Below are 25,027 nucleotides of genomic sequence, written 5' to 3' on the forward strand. Positions count from 1 at the left end.
TCCTGATTTTTGTTGTTTGACTTCTAAATTAATATAAGTCATTTAAAGCTTGTTTTCACTAGATAAAATGTGGGTACGTCAATGTTTTTTCTTCCAGTAACAGCTTAATTTTGGGATATATCTCGAAAAAGTGTGCCCATGTGTTTTAAATAATTGATTTTTTTGAATGATAAAGTATCATTGTATCAATATACTATATTAATCATAAATTTTATTAATGTGAATTTTCTCTCATTTTTCATACTCTCTTTACAGAATAAGTTGCTTAGTTGCTGCTGGTCTAAGGGAACACGCACACTAAATCCAAATGAATAATTAACTGGGTCTTAATGAGATTAACTGGGTATTATCTATACATGATAAGTATTATATTAGGAAAAGTTTATTGTCATGAAACTTTTACTCACACATGTTCTTTGTTCACCAATGTCATCTGTTCTTCCAGCTTCATTCAATATCAAAGCCCCATCTCACGTAGGAAGTGTCAACTTTTATTAATACATTTTTTATAATGCATGGGATCTTCCATATGCTGATGTATATTTGGCCATCAAGTCCCAATTGATCCCTTATCATAAACCCCCTTTAAAACTTCATCATCAACCAAGGAACTCTTGTAACAAAACATGCATAACTACTGTTTCACAAAGAAACAAATTCTTCCATAAATTAGAATCAAGGGAAAAATTTAACAGTCATGATTAACATTAAAATTTTAAGACAACATTATAATTATCTTTCAGAACTCATTTATGAAATATACAAGTCTGAAAAATTCCCAGTAAAGCTGAACATAGCAAATTCTAGAAAAATTAAACTTACCATACAATATGTAACGGCCCATGGGCTTTAGCAGATTGTATCCTTTATTTGCATCTTCACCACACAAACAATCAAGGACAACGTCTACACCACCTGGAGCTATTCTGTAAAATTGCAGAAGTATGTAAAGATATTTCTTAAACTTTTAGAAAAAATATAAATATAGCTGAAAGAATTCTACGTTTCTGAAAATTATAAAGTTAAATATATCAAATACAGTCAAAAGTCTTTAATCTGGACGTCCATAGTCTGGAATGATCTATAATCTGGACCTCAAAGCTACAAACATTCTGCGCATGCACATAATACCTTTACGCACACACATATGCGTTTAATGTATCACGGACGGTATAAGCTAAGCTAAAATTATCTAATTATCTATTTCAGTTAATGTTGCAGATTGCGTTGTTCCTTAATCTTCGAATTGGATCTGGCTTATTATTTTTTGCAGACTGATAGAGCAATTTTATAAAAGTAAGCTTGAACTTTCGATTATGTCGAAAAGAATTTCCAATTCTGGAGCTGCCAAAGGATCTACAAAGCTAAAGCATGTTTCGATGTCCATCAAACAAGAAGTGGAATTGCTGCAAAAAATGGATAAAGGCATACCCTTTGTTTCTCTACCCATTCCGAAATCTGTTTATTAATTTCACGCTGCTTTGCCGAGGGGGGGGGATGTTGTGGCGCACAATGAACTGGAAGTTGATTTGTCAGCACTATCCTTATCTTCAGGGCAGATGTTTTTGGTGTGTGTGTATTTAATTATGGCAAAGCACGCTAGGGCTATCTGCCTGAGGGGAGGGATGCCTTTCGTGGAGGACTTTCTAAGGGAAACTGGCTCGTATACACGTTACACATGGGGAAAACCACGAAAACGCCCATGCTGCCAGCCCGTTCGCGGGATTCGAACCTCGGAGGCGGATGTTTTTGTTTTATTCGGCTTATAATTCCTTACTAAATGTAGTATTTCATCTCTATGTACTCAGTCTTTGATATGATTTAAATCAAATTCCTCGTCATTATAAATATCACGAATACACATCAAATAGTTTTCTGGTTGCAATTTTCTAATTTCAGCTATGTGTAATGTATGCTTTACGCATGTGTGCGTTGAAAGAAATGTTTAATAAAGTAAACAAATAAATATTAAGCTTTTTTTTTATATTCTGATCCCCTTTAGATCATAATTGCTCTTTATTTCATAAATTATGGTTTCATATTTTTAATTTTATAATTTCTGCATGCCATCTTGCCAGATTTAAATTGATGATCTATAATCCGGAATCGCCGAAGTCCCGACGAATCCGAATTAAAGACTTTTGACTGTGCTTTCATATTTCTTTATCTTAAGAGTTGGAAATCGTGGGTACTCTGCTTTCTGTAAGAGTCAGGTTTATTTTATATAATGTAAAGCTCCAACACTGTTTCATCTGTATCTTTTTTAAAATAAAGATAACTTAAAGTAGAGGTCTCAAAATGGCAGTCCCTGAAGCAATTTTATGTGGCTCACCAATACATTTCAGTAATGTATTCATTTTGATACATTGCTTATTAGATTGCAATATAGCATTAATTCACTGTACAGGGAATTGGGATGTAGCGTCTATTAAAAAAACCAGAAGAGCAGTAGCAAACACTTATTTCAGCAATTACAGTACAAAGTCTGAACTCCGGACGTCCATTATCCGGAACAATCTAAATTCCGGACCTCAAAACCACCAACAACGGTTTTTCTCTTAGGCTTTACGTATTTGCATTTGATTCCTCCCTCTGCGCATAATAAAATATCTGTAGATTCCCGATTATTAATTTCACTTCAATGTAAAATAAAATACCTTGTTATTGAAGAAACAATCATTTTAGCATAAATTTGTACGATCAGTAATTTGGCTCCGTTGCTGCGTATCTGCTTGGCACACATCTCAAACCGAAACATTCCACATAGATATATCATTAATCTGACGCCAACCTGGCGAATCATTATTATACTTTCTTTTCATAACCGCATGTTTATCAAAATATGACAACTTGAGTAATGACTCTTAATTTTATATCAACAATTTTTGTCATATAGCGATGCCTAAACAATTTTTTTATGTTAGTAACTGAACAATAAAGGAGTATGATAACCTTTTACATTGACATTATGCTTGGTGATGATCAGATTTATAATAAATGCACTAAAAAATGTTGACAAGGAAACATTTACCAAAAATTTCTTTCCATATGCTAAAAATAGATTTTGTTGATGATACTCAAAAACCCAAAGATTATATTTAGTGCTATTTGAATTAAGAATAACTGATTTGTTATTCACATAAGAAAACCAACACTAGGGTTCTCTATATATATGCCCACACCAGGCAGCAGAATTTAAATAAGACAAAAGGAGGCACTTGGTAGTAGAATTTAGGACCCACAGACATTAGGACATTAGGCTGTTAGACACCTAGCGCCGGCCCTCAATAAGCCTTAAGTATATATGGGGATTTATTTATTCAGGACTCGTATAAGCCTTAAGCATGTGCAAGAAATAGACATTAATATAATTAATACAATTCAGGCTTAAACGTTGCGGTGCACAGATAGAAGCAAGATAAAATTTAACAAAACAACTTGTCATTAGTCACCAAGCTCATGATGCATAACCAAATATATATAGTGAAGGATAGCTAAATTTGATGATGATAGCCACTAATTTTAAAGGTTTTCATATATCACAAAACAAGGTGAAATTTTCCAATTAACAGATTTTGTAAAGGAAAGTGGAGAAGCGGTAATAAATGAAGATGATAAGTGACAGAGGATACTGAAAATGAAAAAATATTGATTGAGAAGTTAATCGGAATTCTCGACACAGCAATTACAGGACTTCAACAATGTTACTCGACAAGAAATTATGTCGGTCTACAGAATTAAAGAGAAAGTATTAGCACAAAAACGAAGCAATTTAATACTAGAAAGACTGAAACTTAGTATATACAGTTGAAGTCCAGAAATCCGTAAAGCTTGGGACCAGAGGTTGTGCGTATTTTAGGATTCCTGGACAGAAAAGATAAATCATAATATTTAGACTAAAAGTGCAAAATAAATAAGGTGTATTAGATACATTTAATTAAATTATTATATACATATTGCAATAACTTATTAAGGATTGAAATTGGAAATATTCCTAATTTATTCACAAAATATCCAAATAAAAAAACAAGTCAGTACAAATAATCTTGTGAACTAACAAATCTCAGAAAATACAACAACGTGAATCGTTAACTTGAAAGAAGATTTGAGTAAATCATCTGCTTTTTTACCTCGATGCAGATTAGAGGGAGAAAAAAACTTATCACGATGTCAATAATTTGGTATTTCCGTTATGACTCATTATTATTCAGCAAGTATTTTTTTTTCGATATTTCGTACTCAGTGTTGCGGTTTATTGAACCTATAAACTTAATGTTTATATTTTGAGAGGCAATGCGGATTTTCAGTATTTGACTGTACCTATATTGCCCGAAAGCAGTCAAAATGACTGCATTGTGAAAGAATACTGTGTAAAGAAATTTGTTAAAATCAATTTTTAATATGTTTTATATTATTTACAGTTATATAAAAAGTTACAGTCAAATACCGAAAATCCACTGACCTGAAATCCGCGTTGCCTTTCAGAATATAAACATTCAGTTTATAGGTTCCGGAAAACGCAACATTGAGTACGAAATATTGAAGAAAAAAATACTTACCGAATAATAATGGGTCAAAACGGAAATATCAAATTATTGATATAAAAAAAGTTAAAAAAAATAAGATAAATTTTTTCCCCCTTTAATCTGCATGGAGGAAAAAGGAGACGATTCACTCAACTCTTTGTTCAAGTTCACGTTGTTGTATTTTCTTAGCTTTATTTCATTTCACGAGATTGTTTAGTGCTGCCTTTTTTTTAATCCGGATATTTTGTAGATAAATTAAGAATATTTTTAATTTCAGCCCTTTTTAATACAATGACAGATAAGAAATGCATGCTTGCAAACGTTGAAAGACGTAAACACGTTGCATTGACGGTAAGTGCAAATTCTGCAAAAGATGGAAGCAGGTGCTACTGCTCGATTTATAGCAGGTGCTATAGCTTGATTTATAGGAATTGCGACACGATTGCATATGATATACGGAAAAAAAGAAAAGCTGTTGAAATTTTACAGAGACAGTGATTCTAACACCGGAAATCTTTGCATGAGGCGAAATCGGCAAACCTCGATGCTGTGTAGATATAATACAATGAATAATATAATCGATTTATATATGTAATAATAATTTAATGCTTATAATAAATTACTGCAATAATGCATATAATAATTTAATGAAATGTATCTAATACACCTTATTCATTTTGCACTTTTAGTCAGAATATTATGTATTTTTCCGTCCTGAAATCCGCAAAATCCTAAAATCAGCACTACCTCTGGTCCCAAGCTTTGTGGATTTCTAGAATTCTACTGTATTAGTAAATGTTAACAATAAAAAATTACTTCACCTGGGAAAAAATAATTTATGCATTATTATTTATACTTTTTTTACAAATGAAAGTGGAAATCTTTGGTACTTTTCCGTTTCGCCGTGCAAATCTCACCAAGCAGACTTTATTGGTGACAACATACAGTATGTACATAAAAAAATGTTAACAAATATTAGTTCTTAAGAATTTTTTATTTTAAAGGCATAAGCATTTTAATATCGTTTAAACTTTTGTAAAAATCCAATAAATAAAGAATATAAATTTGTAAAAAACATTAATTTAAGAATTAACTATGCTTTCATTGTTCAACATCCCGATTCGCCAGTTCATATCACGTGACCCCAAGTGATCTCATCTCACGTAAGCTACGCAACAAAAATCTAATTCTCTCAGTAATTATCTACATTAATTTCAAGTTGTATAAAAGTTTAAATGCAAGAATTATTTCAATTCGTACGAATAGCTTACTCAGAAATTATGTAAACCGCAGTACTTTACTTCGCTAGTGCATTCTCTTTAGAACTGATGAATTTAACCCTTGACTTTGCCTTTTTCTATATTTTCGGCTTCGGGTAAGCGGTGTGATTGCATCCTAATTTACTTAATTACCACGAATGGCATAAAACTGAATTATCTGGTAAAAATTATGTAATTGTAAAAATTATGTAATTATGTAATTGTACGCCAGTATTGAAAGAAAATCGTGACTTGTTTTGAAAATGAGGCGTAAAAGGTTACCATCGAGGATATTCCGTTTGGCATCACTTGTTCCATACTAACGACTTTATCGCCTGCGCCGGCAAAATGGAAAAGTACCAAATCTTTTTATGTGTACATCTTCTGCAAACATACTGTTGACATTTTTCACATATATTATTTGTTTTGTTGTTGTGGCAAAATCGTACTTGACAAATTTGCATAGCCTGTAGGCCCTTTCACACCCTTGAAAATACAAGTAGATTGTAATCTTCCAGGAATACCATGTTAGTCAAATTTTGACCACACAGTACTATCGGCAGCTGTTTTGGTCTCCTGATAGGTGTTTTCAGCTTCTTCATCAGATTCTGAACTACTTAGCACCCTACATCTTTTCCTGAGCATACTGATGACACTTTCATCATCAGTAATCGACTCTTCATTGCTATCTTCAGTGTCAGATGTTTCACTTTGAATATAATCCGCTTCATCTTCAGATGATAGTTCAGAATTTGTAGTATCTAATTCTACATCGGAACACTCTTCACTTATGTTAGTTAGCTTTTCCAAATAAGTCACTTCTATTCGACATTTCTTTCATGAATTTAGGGTGCAAAAGAAGTAAAACAACTTGTTAGAACAAGTATCACTGTATAAAGATTTGAATAACAAGTACTAGTTTAGCTTATTGAGAAACAGTAACTTATCAAGTATACGCCCAAATCGACAATTTATCATGTACTTGTAAGTTATCATGTGATGGTAAACGAAAAAAAACGAAGACTTATTTCAATACAGAGCTGAACTGGTCATATAAGAAATTTACTCAATTCAATAAGAGTCATTTGATTAAAATTTCCCAATAAGAGGTATAACATATTTATATATATCAAAAATCAAAGAGAGGGGGAGGTAACTACAATTATTAATAAATACATTTATATGTTGCTCAAAAAGTCACAAAATTCTATGAAATTGTGTCATTATATACATAATTTTTTTTTAATTAAAATTAAAAAGCAGTCAAAATGACTTCGTTGGCTAATCTAGTGTTAAACAACTTGCATAGAAAGAAACGTTTAATAAAGTAAGCAAATAAATGTTAAACTTTTTTTTTTTTTTTTTTTGCAAATTTTGACACCCTTTAGATTATAAATGCTTCATTATTTTATAAATTACGATTTCATATTTTTAATTTTACAATTTCTGCATTCCATCTTGCTAGATTTAAACTGATGATCTAATATACGGAAGAATTTCGCGGAAGTCCCAACCAGTCCGGATCTCGGACTGTGTACGAGGAAGACAATAATAATAATAATAATAATAATAATAATAAAAAAGAGTTGTTACATGTCATATGATAACCTTTCACACCATAAGATAAATCAGAAACAATCATATGTTTCTATTCATCTCATGTTATTATTTTGCTGATTTTTCAAGGTATGGTTGAATATTCCATATGCAACTGATTTCATTGTTATACAGAACCCAGAATTTTATGCCATGTTTTGCTAGAATAGACAATTTCCTCTGAATGAAACCAATTGTTCCCCAACTTTTATATATGCACGAGGGTAAAAAAAAAGTTTGCCAATATCTCCACATATCCCATAAATCACAAATATGGCAAATGCATCACCTTGCATCCTAGAGTAGGGGGTCGGCAACCTGCGGCTCTTTAGTTCCATACTTAAATATTATTTTATATATATATATATATAAAAAGAAGAAGAAGAAGAAGAAGAACTGAAGAGCATCGAGAATTCAATCGGAATTGGATGCAGTCGTTTGCTTTCATATGCAATTTCACATTCTTTGCGACTTTTCTCGTTGGCCTCGAAAAACTCACACACAATAAGAAATCAAACTTAGAGAGACACTTCACGAAAAAACACTCAGTTTGCTAGTAAATATCCAGCCGGCGATTAACGAAAAAAAGCTGTCAACGAGATTCAAAAACAAAAACAGCAATCAAGTTCCATGTTAAGGTAACTGGACACAATCTACAAGTCATGTTAATCTGGCAAGCTTCGCGGTATCATAACAAATTGCAAAAAAAAAAGCAAACCATTCACAGATGGTGATTATGTCAAAGATTGCTTCATACGTGCATCTGAAGAACTATTTTGTGATAAAAAAAAAACAGAAATCTTGAAAAAAATCAAAGATTTTCCACTATCCACTAAAATTGTACAAGATAGAAAAGCTAAAGTGTCTTAAAATGTAACATATTTGCAGGTGAAAGATATTCAGCTTTCTTCTGCTTTATCACTTGCTATATACGAGTCTTGCGACATAAAAAACACGGCACAAGTTCCCTTTTTGTCAGGTATGTGTCTTCCCAAGAGATCCAAAAGAAGAACTTATAGAATTGATACCGCTCTAGGGACAAAATAGAGAGGAAGGTATAGCAAATGCTATGCAAAAATGCCTTGAAGACAATAAGATCGATCTAAATAAAATCGTTTCAATAGCAAGTGATGGAGCCAGAAATATGACAGGAAAAAATAAAGGGACAACAACGATTTTTCAGAGCAAAATAAACCACGGAATTTTTACGTTACACCAAGAAGCGCTTTGTGCCCAAACATTTTTGGCCAAAATAGTTGAGGTTATGAATTTGGTAATCAAGATTGTTATCAGCATCTTGTCAAAAGCACTGTACCATCGTCAGTTTAAAGAATTCTTAAATGAAATGGAGACTCAGTATTTCGACCTCCTTCTTCACAATAAAGTGCGATGTCTTTCCAAATGAAAAATGCTGAATCATTCTGCTTTGTGCTTGAATGAAATAAATACATTCCTAAATGAAAAAGGCATTAATCCCCCTGAATTACAGAACGACAAATGGTTGCAAAAATTTTACTTTATGATGGATGTTACAGTGAAATTAAATGAGCTGAATCTAAAACTGCAAGGAAAGGGAAACCCAGCCTATGTTTTAGAAGACGAAGTGGTTTGTTTTGAAGAAAAATTAATTCTTTTTGCAGAAGATATTCAGAGCAGTAAATTACTTCATTTTCAATTTTTAAAGCAATATTGCGATAAAACCATTGCAACTGTTGACACGAATTACTTCAGCACAGTTACTAAAAAATTAAAGATGAATTTGCTGACAGATTTGAATAATTCAAAACCAATAAAACCACTCTAGCATTCATAGTAAACCCTCTCAACACAAAAAAATAGTAACGAAATGCACACTGAGCCATTTGGAATTGATACCGAATCTCTAGAAATGCAATTGATCGATTTAAAAAGTAAAGCTTTGTGGAATGGAACATTTAGAGAGTTGAAAAGCAAGTTGGAAGAGATGGAGGTCCAGAAATGAATGTACGTAATGCAACAAATGTGGACAGCTTTAAAAGAAATGCCGCAAGTTGAGGCACTTATATTCGATGCATGGAATAGTGTTCCAGATTGCTACAGCGAGGTGAAGAAGTTGGCATTTGGAGTGCTGACTATCTTCGGATCGACATATTTGTGCGAGCAAGCGTTCTCTTGCACGAATATAATTAAAAGTACAGTAAGAAGCCAACTAACAAATAAAAATTTAGAGTCGTGTTTGAAACTTAAAACAACCAGTTATGAGCCAAATTTACCCAAACTTTCTTCTAAAACCATGTGAAAGTCAACGCTCCCATTGAATTTGTTTGCTCAATTGTTTTTTATTGAAGTACAAGTTAGTGTTGTAAGGATACGTTTAATTGTTTTAATTTTTACTTAAATAACAATTATCTAATAATGCTATACATATATTATTTAATTTGTTGTGAAAAACACTATTTATATACGAGGGTTGGAACTTTAATAGTGGCAACTATTTATTTACAAGGAATACAAAAGTGATTTATGTCACCATGTTTTACAGTCCTTCAATATAGTCGCCAGCATTGTGTACAATCAGTTTCCAACGATGTGGAAGTCGCAGAATACCTGTAGCAGCGCCTGTTTTGCTGATAGTTTGAATGGACCAATCTACTGCCGCAAGAATCTCAGGAACAGTTTGGAAGCGAAAGCCACGAAGTGGTTCTTTCATCTTAGGAATTAAGTCATAGTCACAAGGGTTTAGATCTGGGAAGTATGGTGGATGGTAAAGCACTTCCCAGCCCCATCGCTTGAACAAATCAGTCACAGCTTGCGCTGCATGCGGCCGAGCATTGTCATGCAAAATGGGAAGAGCGTTCTGCAGAAAGTGTCGTCGTTTTTTTCTCAAAGCTGGTCGGAGATTGTGCTCCAAAAAAGAGCAGTAATACTGCGCAGTGACGGTCTGCTGTGGGGGAACGGTATGCGTTATAATGACACCATCACAGTCATACACGAGAATCACCATAACTTTCACATTGCTGGAGTTCTGACGAAATTTCGAATGGCATGGTGACCCGTGATGATGCCATTCGTTTGATTGGCGTTTCAGTTCTGGCTGGTACGATCGGCCCAAGTCTCATCCAGCGTAATGATATGGCGTTAAAAAAAAAAAGCATCTCTTTCACGCTCATAGCGCTTCAGGTGGGTTCGAGCAACATCGTATCATAGCCATTTCTGCATTTCCGTCAATTGATGTGGAACCCATCGTGAAGCAATTTTTCTCATGGACAGGCGTTCCTTCAGAATGTGCAGCATAGTCGTATGCGCTAATCTTGTTTGCTCGGCCAGCTGACGAATCGTTTGGTGGCGATCACTGACCATTAGTGCGGCAACAGCTTGCACGTCTGCATCGCGGACACTCGGACGACCTGGCCGCAGCATGTCTGCCATGTTTTGGCGTCCTTCATTGAATGCTTTCACCCATCTTGCTACGATTCTGCAAAGCAATGCAGATTCCCCGCAAGCCTCTTGAAGCCCTTGATGACAGTGTCGTGCTGTACGACCTCTGGCACATTCAATTTTTAGCCAACATCGTTGTTCTTGTTTTGAAAACATCCCGACAACACTTACCTTAGACTGCCCGCTAATACAAGGATCCGTTCTTCGCGTCACTCTGCATGCGCGTGACGTAGGCAGGACGAGTCTTTTTGCGGAGAGGTAAGGTAGGTATGTAGTTCACGTGTGGTATACGCGATATTCTTTGGTTTTTTTGTGTAGCGTTTTTTCAGCTATGTTGCCACTATTAAAGTTCCAACTCTTGTATGAATAAATAGATATTTTTTCTTATGAATAAATAGATTAGTTTTTGTTTATCAAAAAACTTTATTTATGCGAGCACTATTTATTGTTGGCAAGAAAAAATTTGGTGGCTCTTTAAAAACTTTGAAATTTTGTAAAATGTAATTTTTGACTCTTTCGACTGAAAAGGTTGCCGACCCCTGTCCTAGAGGAATGTAATCCATTACAGGATCCTTTCTCGTGAAATATGAAAATCTTAGCAAATTCATAGTTGCCCTGAAAATAGCCCTTTTTTTTCTCTACATTCCACACACTTCTGTATATTCAATGCAGGATCAGAACACACCAGCAAGTAATCTACATAGGCACCGATTTCAACACTGTCAAATTTTTTTCCCACTTATCCCAAATACAAATGCTCTTTCTACATTCGAGTTCATGATGACAATTTTCTCAATGCTTTGTAATAAACAACAGAAAAGCAGACAGTTTGTCATAAATTCTTGAAGTAGTGTACCTAGTAAGTCCTGGTGTAACGTTTAAAATATTTTACGAGACATGTTCACCTGCTTACAAGGAAAGGACTTCTATACTGAATTGATTCATCTTTTGATAAATAAATGCAGTCCATAAATTCGATTTCACGGTATTATGAGGATAACTCAGAAGCTTCAGAAATGTGATCTAATTCTCATACAATTTCTCTGTCATCTGAAGCAGCCAATAAGATATCATGAATTTCTTCTTTTGATAAAGTCATCACTGAACTTATAAAAAAAAAGCACTGGAATACATATGAGAGTTACCAATCCCACAACATTTTCAGCCAGATTTCAAAATTGCGACAATTTTTAAAGGAGAAAGGAAAATCCTCCCATCCCCCCCCCAAATTACTTATTTACTTTAGTTTTCATGTTCATGCATTTCCAGATAGTCTACAGTGAAAGGAATGAGGAAATTCCTTGAAAGAAACTTCTGAAACTTCCTATCAATTCCAAACACTTCCAAAGCTAAAACTAAAAAATGCTATTCATGCAATAAAATGCAATCATAAATATATAAATAATAAATAATCATAAATATAGACCCAAACACAGCAGCAAGATTAAATAACTGCAAAATCTAAATTCTTTACACATCTGAAGACATTTAAATAAATAGATGATTAAAAGGATTTGAAACCATTTCTCTTTTGATCTTACTAAAAATCTGATATAATTTACACTTCAAGAACAAAATATTTATATAAAGTTAAAACTCACTACTTATATAAACTATATATTAAGTTATTAGTTATTATAAGTTATTAGTTAAACTTATATAAACTTTACTCACTTTTTTACTTCTTGAACATAATCAACACCATGTTCAATCAAGTGACTAAAATGATCCTCGATAGCCTCGTGTTTATGTTTGGATGCAGTGCCAATCAGGGTTACATTTGGAATGGTTTTCATTAGCTGAGCAACAGCTAAACCCTGTACAAAGAGAAGTTTTTAATTTAAGTATACAAAGAAACAGCACAAATACATATTCTGGAATAAAATTTAACTGTTCCCATTGATACTACTATGAAATATGTATAATTGATGACACGGATAATGCATATTTGTAAAACACCCAATGGAAAAGAAACAGTAATTTTCATCAAATAAATATTTTCATTTAATTTTGAAGGGGGAAAAGTTACTGCATTAAATTTTACAGGGTTTTATTTTAAATTGTTTAGATTTGACACTGCTGAGTCTTTAGTATTTCTCATTTTTCCAACATTATTTATTCCATAAATAACAAGCATGCAAATTTATTCAATCTACAAGAAGAGTTTCAATGTATTCCAGGTATAGCATATAAGCTTATCATAATTAACAGCACCAATCTTTTATATATGGGCTCTGTAACTTGATTGCAATCAAGTATGCAAGGACTATATTATTCATTGGCGGGCTGGTAAATAATTACTGAAAGTTTGTAAACAATGCAAATAGAACAAGAATTTAAACTGCATCAGGAGCTGGATTAGGCTGTTCTGCCTATAATGGAAAATGCCTTTACATGTGATACATTTAAGATACAACGAGGAAACTTCTGGAAACCTCATATAATAAGTTTGTTAAACATCAGACCTGGAGCCTAGAATGAATCGCACATGTCTTATGACTAACCATTCACTACTGGTTAGCCATTCTGGAACACAACCGTCACTGTCTAACAAGCAGCTAACTGCAAGATTTGATTAATGTGATTACGGCCAAGTTTCGAGGGCTATCTGCGTAATGGAAGAAATTACTTTGTGAAGGACGTCTAAGGGAAACTGGCTCGTATACATGTAACAGATGGAGAAAAGCATGAAAATGCTCCTACAGCCAGCCCCTTCACGGGATTCGAACTACTAGTGTTCAGCGATTTTACCATTCGGCTGCTGGTGGGACCTGCTCATTGCAAGGACTGAACATTACGAAGTACAGTTTTCTTTACACACGAGATTTCTAAATACAATTTTATCTATACAGTCTAGGAAACTAAAACATTGTCAAATTATACAGTCTTTTAATGATATACAACCTAGAAATATAATCCTTCTTGGTACCATGGCATTTTATTAAATAGTCACAGATTTTTTTTTTTTTTTATGTAGATCAGAAATGATTAAAAGAAGTTACCCAAGATCTAGCTTTATAAACTTTATTTCAAATATCCTCATACAAATATTTCTGTAAAAAGGTACTTAATGATGAAACAGACATGAATGCAATTTACAGCTTTGCAATGATTAATTTTTAAAACAGATAAAATGCTAAATTTGTTGCTTGCTTCATAACAGCTGCTTTGGAGTGATCAATAAAGTGCCAGGATTGAGAGGAAAAGGTTCCTTGATAGCAGCAGATATCCAGACTCGCATTCATTTTGCAGGCTCTACTGCCAAACATTGCTATTTAATTATCCAATTAAAACTAAAATACGATACGAACTTGTCCACTATGCCAATCACAGAGGACATCATAAAATCATCTAGATCACAAGCGGCAATGACAACAGCGACAACCTACACTACACTGGTGACGTGTCAAAGTAGCATCAGTCACATGATCGCACAGCTATGCCCAATTAACCAATGACACTACAGTAGCTAAGGCTCAGGCCTTGCCTCCAAACCTAACAGCAAGAACACATGGCAACAGATCGGGAGTCTTTCAAACCACACCTATAGGCTCAAAACAAGTTTGCTCACGACACAATGCAAGCTGTATATCAAACATATTGAACCTATCTCAGGTACTGCAAGCGCCAACCAAAGACCCATCTATTTCTTGCTCACTTGATGACAGCTGTTTTGGAATGATCGATAAAGTGCCAGGCTTAAGATCAAATAGTTCTTGGTTTTGCCCCTCCCAGCAACAGAAATCCATATGAACATGCATTTTACAGGCATCCTCTATAGGCAAACATTGGTGTTAAAATATCCAACTAAAACAAAAAAGAGAAAGCTATTGGTTCACTATGTCAATAATAGACAGATCCGCCACAAGACAGACTATGTCAAAGAACAACAAGCAAACTGCCACAAATTCACTGGCAACTACTGCATAACATAAAAGTAATGCCTATTACAGTATATATTTAATTCTAATTTTCACAGAACTGATTTCATGCAAGTGGAAAAAGTAACTGAAAATTCCTACTTTCATTTGCATGAGGATAGTAATATTCTTCAATAAAGCTGTACTCAAAAACTTACATGTGATTGCATTAGAAAAAAAATAATGCTTGTTAACCAGAACGCAGGACATTTACGCCATTACTTTCAGGCTGTAACTAGTAAGACAGTTACTAATAAGCACTTCACTTATGTGTTCATTTAGAAATTAAGTTCTGCATCACTGATAATAGAAACAGTAATAAGGAATATGTAATAAAAGTAAAGTTTTTAAATAAAAATAATTTTTTTAAATTGCAAGCCATGTTCTTAGGTCAATTTTTTCATAAAAAACGACAGATTACAGCTTTTATTAGAAACTGTTGTGACAAGCTTTACTGACATAACACAAAATAGATACCTAGTTCTTACACTTCATCATTTAATGAAAATCATTAAAAAGAAGCTATAGCAAAAGAAAAAAAGGTCGCAGATCCATACCGTATGTTACATATACATGTACATAATCAAGACATTTTAGTCTAATATCAAGCTGATACATCAAATAATAATTATGGATATTTCATTCAGTGACTTAGGGAAAACTTATTTTCAATTAAAATTAAGTTAACTCATTTCTTGACTTGCTATGCATCAGATTCAATTTTCAAAATATTCTTCTAAGATCAGCAGTTATATCTGTAATTAAAGTTCCAATAATACAGGGTGTCCGAAAAGTCTTTCCCTGATTACATAAATTGATAACTCAGGCCAGAAGTAAGATACAAATATGAAACTTGTGTCGAATTGCTTACAAACTATCAAAGTTTTTTTTTTCTGTTTTAGGTTCGCAGTACGTAAGTAGTGGATGAGGTGCAGTGGCCAAGAAGCCATGTTAACCAATCAGGAGAAGGCACGGTGTGTCCTGTGGTACCATGAGACACAATCATCAACCACAGTGCAGAGACACTTCCAGACAACATTTGGAAGGAATCCACCTGATGTCAAGAGCATTAAAGTCTGGTATGAGAAGTTCAAGAACACAGGCTCAGTTGCCGACCTTCAGAGGTCTGGTCGACCAAGAACCTCAGCAGACAGGGTGGAAGCTGTGAGGCAGTCTTTTCTGCGAAGTCCAAAGAAATTGGTGCACAAGGCCTCACGTGAATTACAGATATCAAAAAGCTCTCGCCATGACATTTTACATAAACGTTTATTGTTTCGTGCATACAACGTGCAAATCATTCAAGCCTTATTGCCCAGTGACAGTACACGTCGATATGACTTTGCTGTCGAAATGCTATCACGTATTGAGGACGATGGTTATTTCAGGCGAATTGCCTTTTCCGACGAAGCGACCTTTTTCGTCAGTGGAGTAGTGAATCACCATAATGTGCGCATTTCGGGTTCACAACCCCCTGGCAAGGTCATGGAGTGCACCAGAGGCAGTCCAAAGGTGAATGTTTGGTGCGCGCTATTGCATGACCGAATTATCGGGCCATTCTTCTTCGCTGAGGCTACCATCACATCAGCAGTGTATCTGGACATGTTACAACTGTATGCTGTTCCTGAGCTGCTTCAGTATCACCCCGATGTCTTGTTTCAGCAAGACGGTGCACCTCCTCATTGGGGTTTGGACGTCCATGCCTATCTCGATATGACCTTTCCTGGGCGATGGATTGGTCGTGATGGGCCAACGGTTTGGCCTCCACGCTCTCCTGACATAACCCCATTAAACTTCTTTTTATGGGGTTATGTCAAGGACGAGGTCTACCGAACACGTGTACCAGATCTTGAAACCCTGTGGCAACGGATAACCACAGTCGTTGAATCGATCCCTCCAGTGATGTTGGCTAATGTGTGGACGGAAATTTAATATTGCCTAGATGTGGTACGTGCTACCAAGGGTGCTCATGTGGAAGTTTACTGATGTGTGAAAAGAACTTTGACAGTTTGTAAACAATTAGACACCAATTTCATATTTGTATCTTACTTCTAGCCTGAGTTATCAATTTATGTAATCAGGAAAAGACTTTTCAGACACCCTTAACTTAACTATTTTATTTATGTGAATTTCTTTGAAATATGGATTTCGATATGCTCATAATTTTATCAAATAAAACATGCATATGCATTCTGTCTTGCAAGTACTTTTTATAAAATAAAAAGTGTGCACACACAAACACATATATTCTCATTAAGTAACATGCTTAAACTACATCAGCATATTTTTCTTTAAAATATGCTTTGAAGGTTTTTCTCGTTACATCACCTAATAATATGTTTGTTCCCAAAATTCTGATTATAAACACGTAAATTTTTTCCAACTAGACCTTAGAAATTTTTTGGTTTTTAAATGGCTTGGTTTAACATTTTTCACAGTTTTGATTCTAAAATACATTTAAATCTCCATCTGAAATCGAACTTAATGTGTATGATTGTTTCAGAAACAGACATCACAATCAAAATCCTACTCTAAAACAACTAAATTTCATTTCTAGTGATTTATTTTATAGATATATTTTAATTTTCCCTGAAGTTTTAATAAAACCATTAATGCTTGTAAAATTTGCAAACACATTTGATAACACTGTACAATTTTACTTTTCATGGCATTTGACCTATGTTAACTTTTAATAATTTCAATTAGTATAAAATTTCAATGAATTTAATTTTTACATAGTTCAATTTTATACAGATGTTCAAGTTTCTTTCATTAGTTAATTATGAAGGTTTCATTGATTGCAACACTTTTTTTATTTTTGCACTCTTATTTTTTCTCAGAAATTTCATTTTTATGTTTTATGGCTAGTATTAGTTTTTATAGGCTATTTCACAAATTTCCCCCCAAATATTGCATTTATTTTGACTGTTCTAAAAATATAAAACTATGATGATAATAATAAAGTACATTTGATTTGGCCCTAATTTTGTCCAAGCAAACAATAAAAATATGACTAAAAATGGAAGAATTTCTCAAAGCCGAAAATATAAGAAATGATGAGCACCCAGATTTCAACTGATAAATTAAAAACCACAGGCACCAAATATAAGAAACACAGGTATTAGGCAAATGAAGAATCACATCTTTTAACAGCTATTCTCAGTTATTTCCTCAAAACATTAAACCAAATATATAAAATAAAAGACATAAATCCATAAAATAAAAGACAATGATGCAGATTAAGTCTAAATTGAAACAGTACAATGCAGAATGGGGGGGGGGGAGAAACTACACTAGTATGCAAAACTTTAACAAATTTTCTGATTTAGGCTGTATTTCTGCAAAACATCAACTGAGGAACATGAAATTTATGCTACAAAGACACAGTGTAAGGATGAGAAAATTATACTAGCAAAAACTTGAATAGGATGCATGTAGTACAGAATGAATGGAAAAGAGCAAGACAAAATAACGATAGTACAAATAACTGTCTGGACAAGAAAAACAACAAACCTGACAGACTTAGTAATAGATATGACCTTCTTTAACTGCAATGGTTGAGCTGCGCCGTCTCTTTATACTCAACACCAGATTATCTAACAATTCTTGCAGTAAGAGTTCCCATTCTTCAAATTCTTCAAACAGCACCTCTCAGCTGTCTGGCATTCTCCGGATGTTACCAGGCATCTCCTTAAAATATCCCACACATGTTCAATGGGATTTAAATCAAGGGTTACAAGCACACTGGTTAATCCATTCTCTTGATAACTTCACTTTCCAGGAGCTCCTCATTAGCATGAGTCCTGCGTGTTCTTACATGGTCATCCATAAAAACAAAGCTGGGGACAATGTCACCCTGGAAAAAATGCATGTGGGGAAGGAGAACTTCACAGTCAGTCTCTTTCCCGACATTAGTAAGATGAAAGTATGTCTTTATCTTTCTCCATATCAAAAGGCATCAAGAATCGTTTGAAACAACTCTGCTCATTAAAGAGTATGTGACTCCACTAACCATGCAGACAGGTTTTCATCTCTTTTTGCCTGCAGGGGGATGTATCAGTCATTAGTCAGCACTATTTTCTTCAATTGACCACCACTAACCTTTCTTACAGCTGTACCTATCCTTTGGATGGTTTTCCAAAACTTGCCAATCATTCTACCACATATAAAAGGCATCCTCAGGTTTCCTTGTACCCATACTGTAAGCACAATCTCATTTTCACTTGCAAAGGAATGCTTGGAAATGCACCTCTCCCCCTTCTATTTAAGTTGCCTTGCACTTTGGATGTTGACTCCTTACATTTTGCATGCCCTGACATACTCTCCAATATCACGGTAATGATATTCACATGGTCACAAAAAATCCTTTTCAACAATTTCATAGTTGCATATTCAAAACTGAGTTTATAGCTTAAGTTTTGCACACTAGTGTTATGCTATTAATCATCCACACATATAAGAATGAAAAATAATTTCTTCAGCTGTAAATTTATTTCAATGCAATATTTTCATTACCTAATTTTTTAATAAAATGTATGAACCATTAATAATAATGTATTATTCTTCAATTTTTAGTATTCTAAGGTTAAATGGCACTTGCAAAAAACAGATACATTTCTCAAACTGCAACTGTGTAAGTCATAAAGCTATTTTGTTTGATAATTATTTCGAATTTTTCATCTCAATCTTGTTTGATATTTATTTGGAGTTTTTCATCTTAATGGTATTATTAAAGATGAAACAACATGAAAGTTATATGAAACAATTATAAACATGAAAATTTTGATACATGAAACAGTTGCCATAATTAAAATTTTTAATATTTTTTGGTACACTTACAACTCCACCTCCAGCTGAATGTATTAAAACAGTCTGTCCCTGACGCACACAAGCAGTATCGAACACCAGGCCATAAGCAACGACAAAGTTCATTAATAGAGCTGCTGCATCTTGAAAGCTCATTTCTTGAGGTAACTTATAGACATATTTAGTAGGAACAGCTGCAAGTTCTGCCCATGCCTTACAGTCTGTTAAAGCAGCAACATGATCTCCAATCTGGAATAATATATACACGTTTTAATACATTAAATGAATGATAAAATATGCTTTTATACATCATATTTACTCAATACTATTCTCCTCAACTTTTTCAGGACATGAATACATTCTTATAAAATAACACATTTAGAAATTTATGATTTACTTTAGTAACATGAGATATGCAAGTATAGTAAAACAAAAAATATAAATAAAAAGTGTAATAAACTTTTTAAACATAGAATACTGAAATAAATACATATGCCCACTTTAATCTGATCGATTTTTTAACCTCTCTTCCGAAATGATATTAAATGCATAATTTTTCCATTTTGATTTTAGAGATACAATTAATAAAAACACATATAAATGTGATATTTTATATTAAGCAGAACTTTATATATGTGATTTATAACTAAATTTATAGTTTACAGCTTATATTTATATCTTCTAGAAAATAAGTTTTCAATTTTAAAATAAATTTCAGGAAATTTTTAGTTACTTTCACTAAAACTGCAACAAGCAAATGCCCACCGATTTTTTTTTCTTCCAATTTTCATGCAATTAGTGTTAATTCACAATTAGATATTTCACGATATCTGCTATAACACAAAAGTATCTTTTTGTTTCTTTTTCACATTTCATACTGATAAATATACAGAAAATAATAGATTTTAAAACTGATATACTTTGACAATGCATTTAAATTGTGGAAAAGTTAATATTTTCCGATTATCTACACATCTGTTTTCAGCAACTGGTACAACCAACATGCTTTTAAATATACATACAGCAATAGCCAACCCATATATATGAGTGCTACACACTTGTACAAGTAGATTTGCATACTTTCTATGCAACATTTTAGTTATCGGTGTTCCTGGTCACACAGTTTTTTTTTTTTTTTTAATTTCTCTTAAAATGCTAGTTTAAGATTATTTGCAAACAGAATAATGCCAACAAATCATAAAGAATCACTTTTCACCAATGATTTGGCAATTCTTTTATACAGATTTGAAAATCTAAACACTAAAATTTTAACATATTTTTACAAAACTCTCGATATAAAAGCTTTGTAAAATTAGATTATTTTATGCATTTTATAAAACAGAAAATATTATCTACACATACAAGATGGTTTTTTTTTAATTGGTATGACTTTAAGCCATCTGTAGCCCGATCTACCATCTGGAATGCCACTATATTTGGAAGCAGGACTAATGATGATATGAAAAAAGATTCTGGGAAAAAAATAGTTAAAAAAAGTTGCCAAAAGGTGAAAATGTAACACTGTTGTAGTCTAAATAGTTAAGAATTTGCATAAAACACGGGTAAAATTTAAAAACCCATATCCAGGATTACAGAAAATGATGGCAGTACCAGTAATTCAGTTCATAAAGATAACTTAAAACACTAAAACCATTTTAAATTTTAGCCTGGTACAACATGTGTCTTATTTTATACTAGCGCACATTACTTGTGAAGTTGTTTTACCTTCACCAAATGAATGCAACCACCACTCTTCACGAGTTTAGCAGTCAATTAATGCATTAAAAGACATGATTCAGATGTCTAAAGTAACAGGTTGCTTGCCAGTTTGTCTGGTAAAGGGCAAAAAACTGATGTTGCAATTGTTGATGGCACTGCTGTTAGTAGCAAAGACATGGGAAGTAACACGACAAATGGATTTAAATACTGATGAAGGTACTGAAAATCATACAGAAAGTTCTCCTCTTCTACTCATACAAGATAAGCCATATGCAGTAATTAAAATACATCTGTTGTGATAAGGGGTTGCATTTGCTTTGGTGTTTCTTATCAAGATGGAAGTCAACGACACATGGTCGTGGAAAATTTTGTGAGGAGATGAGACTTATTTTCACCTAAATGGGTTCGCTAACACATAATTTTCAAATATGAGCATCCAAACAACCATTCAAGTTCAAGAAATCCCACTGTATTTATCAACTCATTGTTTAGTACAGCTTCACAGCATATTTCATTTATCGAACCATTATTTTATTTTAGAACATTACTTGAACAGGACTTTTTATCATTATCATGCAAAGGCATAAGAGCACATTGATTAATTTTACCATATCACATCTTCATGAGAGGCTGTTTGATCACATAACTTTTATACAGGATGGAGTACCACCACACATTGCTCTATCAGTAAGACAGCTTTAGCGCCTCCACTTTATGGAAGTGCCATAAGCCGTTTTTTCCACCTGTATGGCTGCCTCACTCCCCAGACCTAACCAAGCGTGACTGTGGATTATTTGAAGTTCAAGGTCCATCCTGGTAGGATTCTAATATTAATGACCTTAAACGAATAATGAATCAAGGGCTATGCTGCAAATTTTATGGAACATATTACGTTTGGCCATCAAGAATGCTGTGTACAGTACACAATGTATGATCCACCACATGGGTAATCACATTGCAAGAGGTTTGTGCCCTTGCAAAGGTAGTGCTATAGTCTTCGGAAATAAATAATAGTAATAAAGCTCTATAGTCTGCAAACCATTGGGTCAGTTCATTTGCTGCATTAAAGCACGTTCAAATTTCTCTTTTTCAGTTTTCTAAGTCTCATCTGTGTTCGCTAGAACAGTGCCATTATTTTATGCAACTAGCGGGCGACCTTTGAAACTAAATTTTTTTTCATGGAATCTTTTCCCCCAACCATGTTGTTATTAGTTGCTTTACCAAATTTTGCAACATTCCATAACAACTAACAGACAGCTGCAGATGGCTCTAATTAATGTCAGTTTTCCCAAAAAAAAAAAAAAAAAAAAAAAAAAAACCTATACATAGGGGAAAAATACTTTTGTTCAAGCTGCATAAATAGTACAATTTACATAGAATTTTAGATTTTTCTGAAGCAACTTTTTATAATAATGAACCTATACAAAACAGATATATTTACACATAATTCAGATTTTAAAGTTATATTGAAAAATTCAAAGAACAAGACTGTACTTGAAAATCGGGCACCCCTTCTCCAACAGCTACAATTTCACCAGCACATTCAAATCCCATAATAACAGGCAGCTTTGGTGGGTTATCAATGGCTCCTTGACGCAACATCACATCCAAGAAATTAAGACCACTGCAGAAGATAACTATATTAATACACGCCATTTTATAAAATAGATTTTATATCTAAAAAACACTATTAGTTTAATATTTCAAAGCACAATCATATGCAAGGTAATCATATTATAAGGTTTGATTTTTAGTAAAAAGAATGGTTTCCATGAATATTTTTTTGATTTACCTAATGTATAATGTAAACAAATAGCCCACATTAACTTTGCATTTAAACTATTTCATCCATAAAAATAAATTGTACTATGGTTGTTATATTCATATCCAAAATGTATTTTACTTAAACAAAAAAAAAAAAAAAAAAAAAAAAAAAAAAAAGGTTTTGTCCAATTAATCCCTCCTCCAATGAAAAGTGGCAGAAAAGTATTCATGGGCTAATGTAGTATGTTATCAAAATAATTATGTGACAACCCATGCATGCATGTAATACATGCCTATTACACATGCTAGTATGGATTTGGACTTTTGAAATTCAACCACCATTCTTCGAATTAGGATCTCTTTTTACATTAATGATACTATACTCTTTGCTGGTTTGATAAGAAAGTTTTGCATTTTTGCATAATAGTACTGGAGCAGAGAAATCAAATATTCATATTTCATGAAACTGTACTTTTTACTGAACAGAATTTTATAGAAATGCAATATGAAAAACTGCGCACAAAATATTAGAATGCAGATCAGAAACGGGTTTGAACATAGCCATCTCATTTATTTAATGTTGGCCGATGTGCAATACCTTGGTTGTGCAATTCTACGATTTCCTTTAACAAAAACAAATTGCTGTGAACATAAAAAAAATTACAGAAGAATTTTTCAAAAAAAAAAAAAAAAAAAAAAAAAAAAATGAGTGTTTTATTACCAAAGTTTTTTGCTTTTTTAATGTGATTGATTGCTGTTTCATAAAATCCTTAATAAGCAGACATTCTGAAAATGCCTCGCCTTCGTTTCGTAAGCTTGGCAAAAATTAGTTGCCAATGATTTCACAACTTTTCGCTGGTAACGCAAATCATCAGAAATTATCTTAAGAAGTTCTACACAATCTAACTGGAAATACACACATAACTTTTAAAAAAATTTGACGAATAGTATATCACTTAGCTTCATTTCTGATGTTTCTAATGATGGTTTAACTTATACAGAAGACTAATTTTAAACTTTACTGTATAACATATATTGCCAATGTAATTAGGAAAAGATGCTAATTCTATCCCTACATATTAATATTAGTGATATAGACCTCAGCTAAAATATATTCAAAATTAAAAGCATATTTTATATTCCCTTCATTATTAATGAATTTATTATAAAAATAGAAACAGCATGATAAAAAATTATCCAGCAAATTACCCTCAAACTACAATTATGTAATTTCATGGAAATAACAACTGCCACTTCCTTTATAGGGAAATACTAGTTACAAGCCTTATATGCAAACAATAATCCAATGAAATAATATGCAGCTATAGCTTAGATAATAAAGTCTATTTTATACAAAAAATACCCAAATCTTAGTACGGCATTACCAAAAATATCAAAGCAATTTTTTGTTTTTTTTTTAAATCCTATTAATTACTATTTTAAATAAGATGCTTTCATAATAGTGCTCCATCCTTACACAAATCACCCAGTGTTTGAAAAGATAGAAATAAAAAAAATCCCTCAGGCAGATAAGACATATGAATTATATTCCTCAATTCGGTACTGATACACAAAATATTCCTAGACCAGAAAATACCATGCCAGATCACAGCCAACTCTATAATGGCCTTGAAGCGCAAAAATCACGTGATCCAGATGGTCGATGTGTTTTTGTGGTAGTATGTGACTGCAAATCCAGAGGTCGTCAATTTTTTGGATATATATTATGCCAATAGTGTTATGTAAGTGGATTATTTTGCTATTCTAAGTGATTTTAAAAAACTTAAGCTTTATGCACTGATAAATAATAGTTTTATCTACATTTTGGTTTATATCATTTTAATTTTTAGGTTTGTTTGGGAAAATCTGTAGCTCTTCTCAAGTCTAAACAAGTGTTTCATTTTAGCATCAAATACATTTACTCTAGTTTTAACATTTGAGTAGTATTAATTGGAATATTTATTTGGTACACTACATTAGGAATTCTTTATTTTGATTACATCTTTCTAATAACATATTTAAA

General features: G+C 33.1%; 1 protein-coding gene across 1 annotated transcript in view; it reads right to left on the minus strand.

Moving 5' to 3' along the window:
• The window catches only part of LOC118183568 (putative NADPH-dependent quinone oxidoreductase VAT1L), a 44,441-nt gene that overhangs the window by 12,620 nt on the left and 6,794 nt on the right, over nt 1-25,027 (minus strand). Inside the window, exons 2-5 of the mRNA XM_035353166.2 lie at nt 22,735-22,864; nt 19,555-19,770; nt 12,473-12,615; nt 823-926 (exon numbers count right to left, since the gene is read on the minus strand). Coding sequence (XP_035209057.2) covers nt 823-926; nt 12,473-12,615; nt 19,555-19,770; nt 22,735-22,864 — 593 coding nt within the window. The remainder of the gene's footprint in view (nt 1-822; nt 927-12,472; nt 12,616-19,554; nt 19,771-22,734; nt 22,865-25,027) is intronic.

Source organism: Stegodyphus dumicola, chromosome 2, assembly GCF_044657685.1.
Source record: "Stegodyphus dumicola isolate Sdum_Otavi_A_Nest chromosome 2, ASM4465768v1".
NCBI lineage: Eukaryota > Metazoa > Arthropoda > Arachnida > Araneae > Eresidae > Stegodyphus > Stegodyphus dumicola.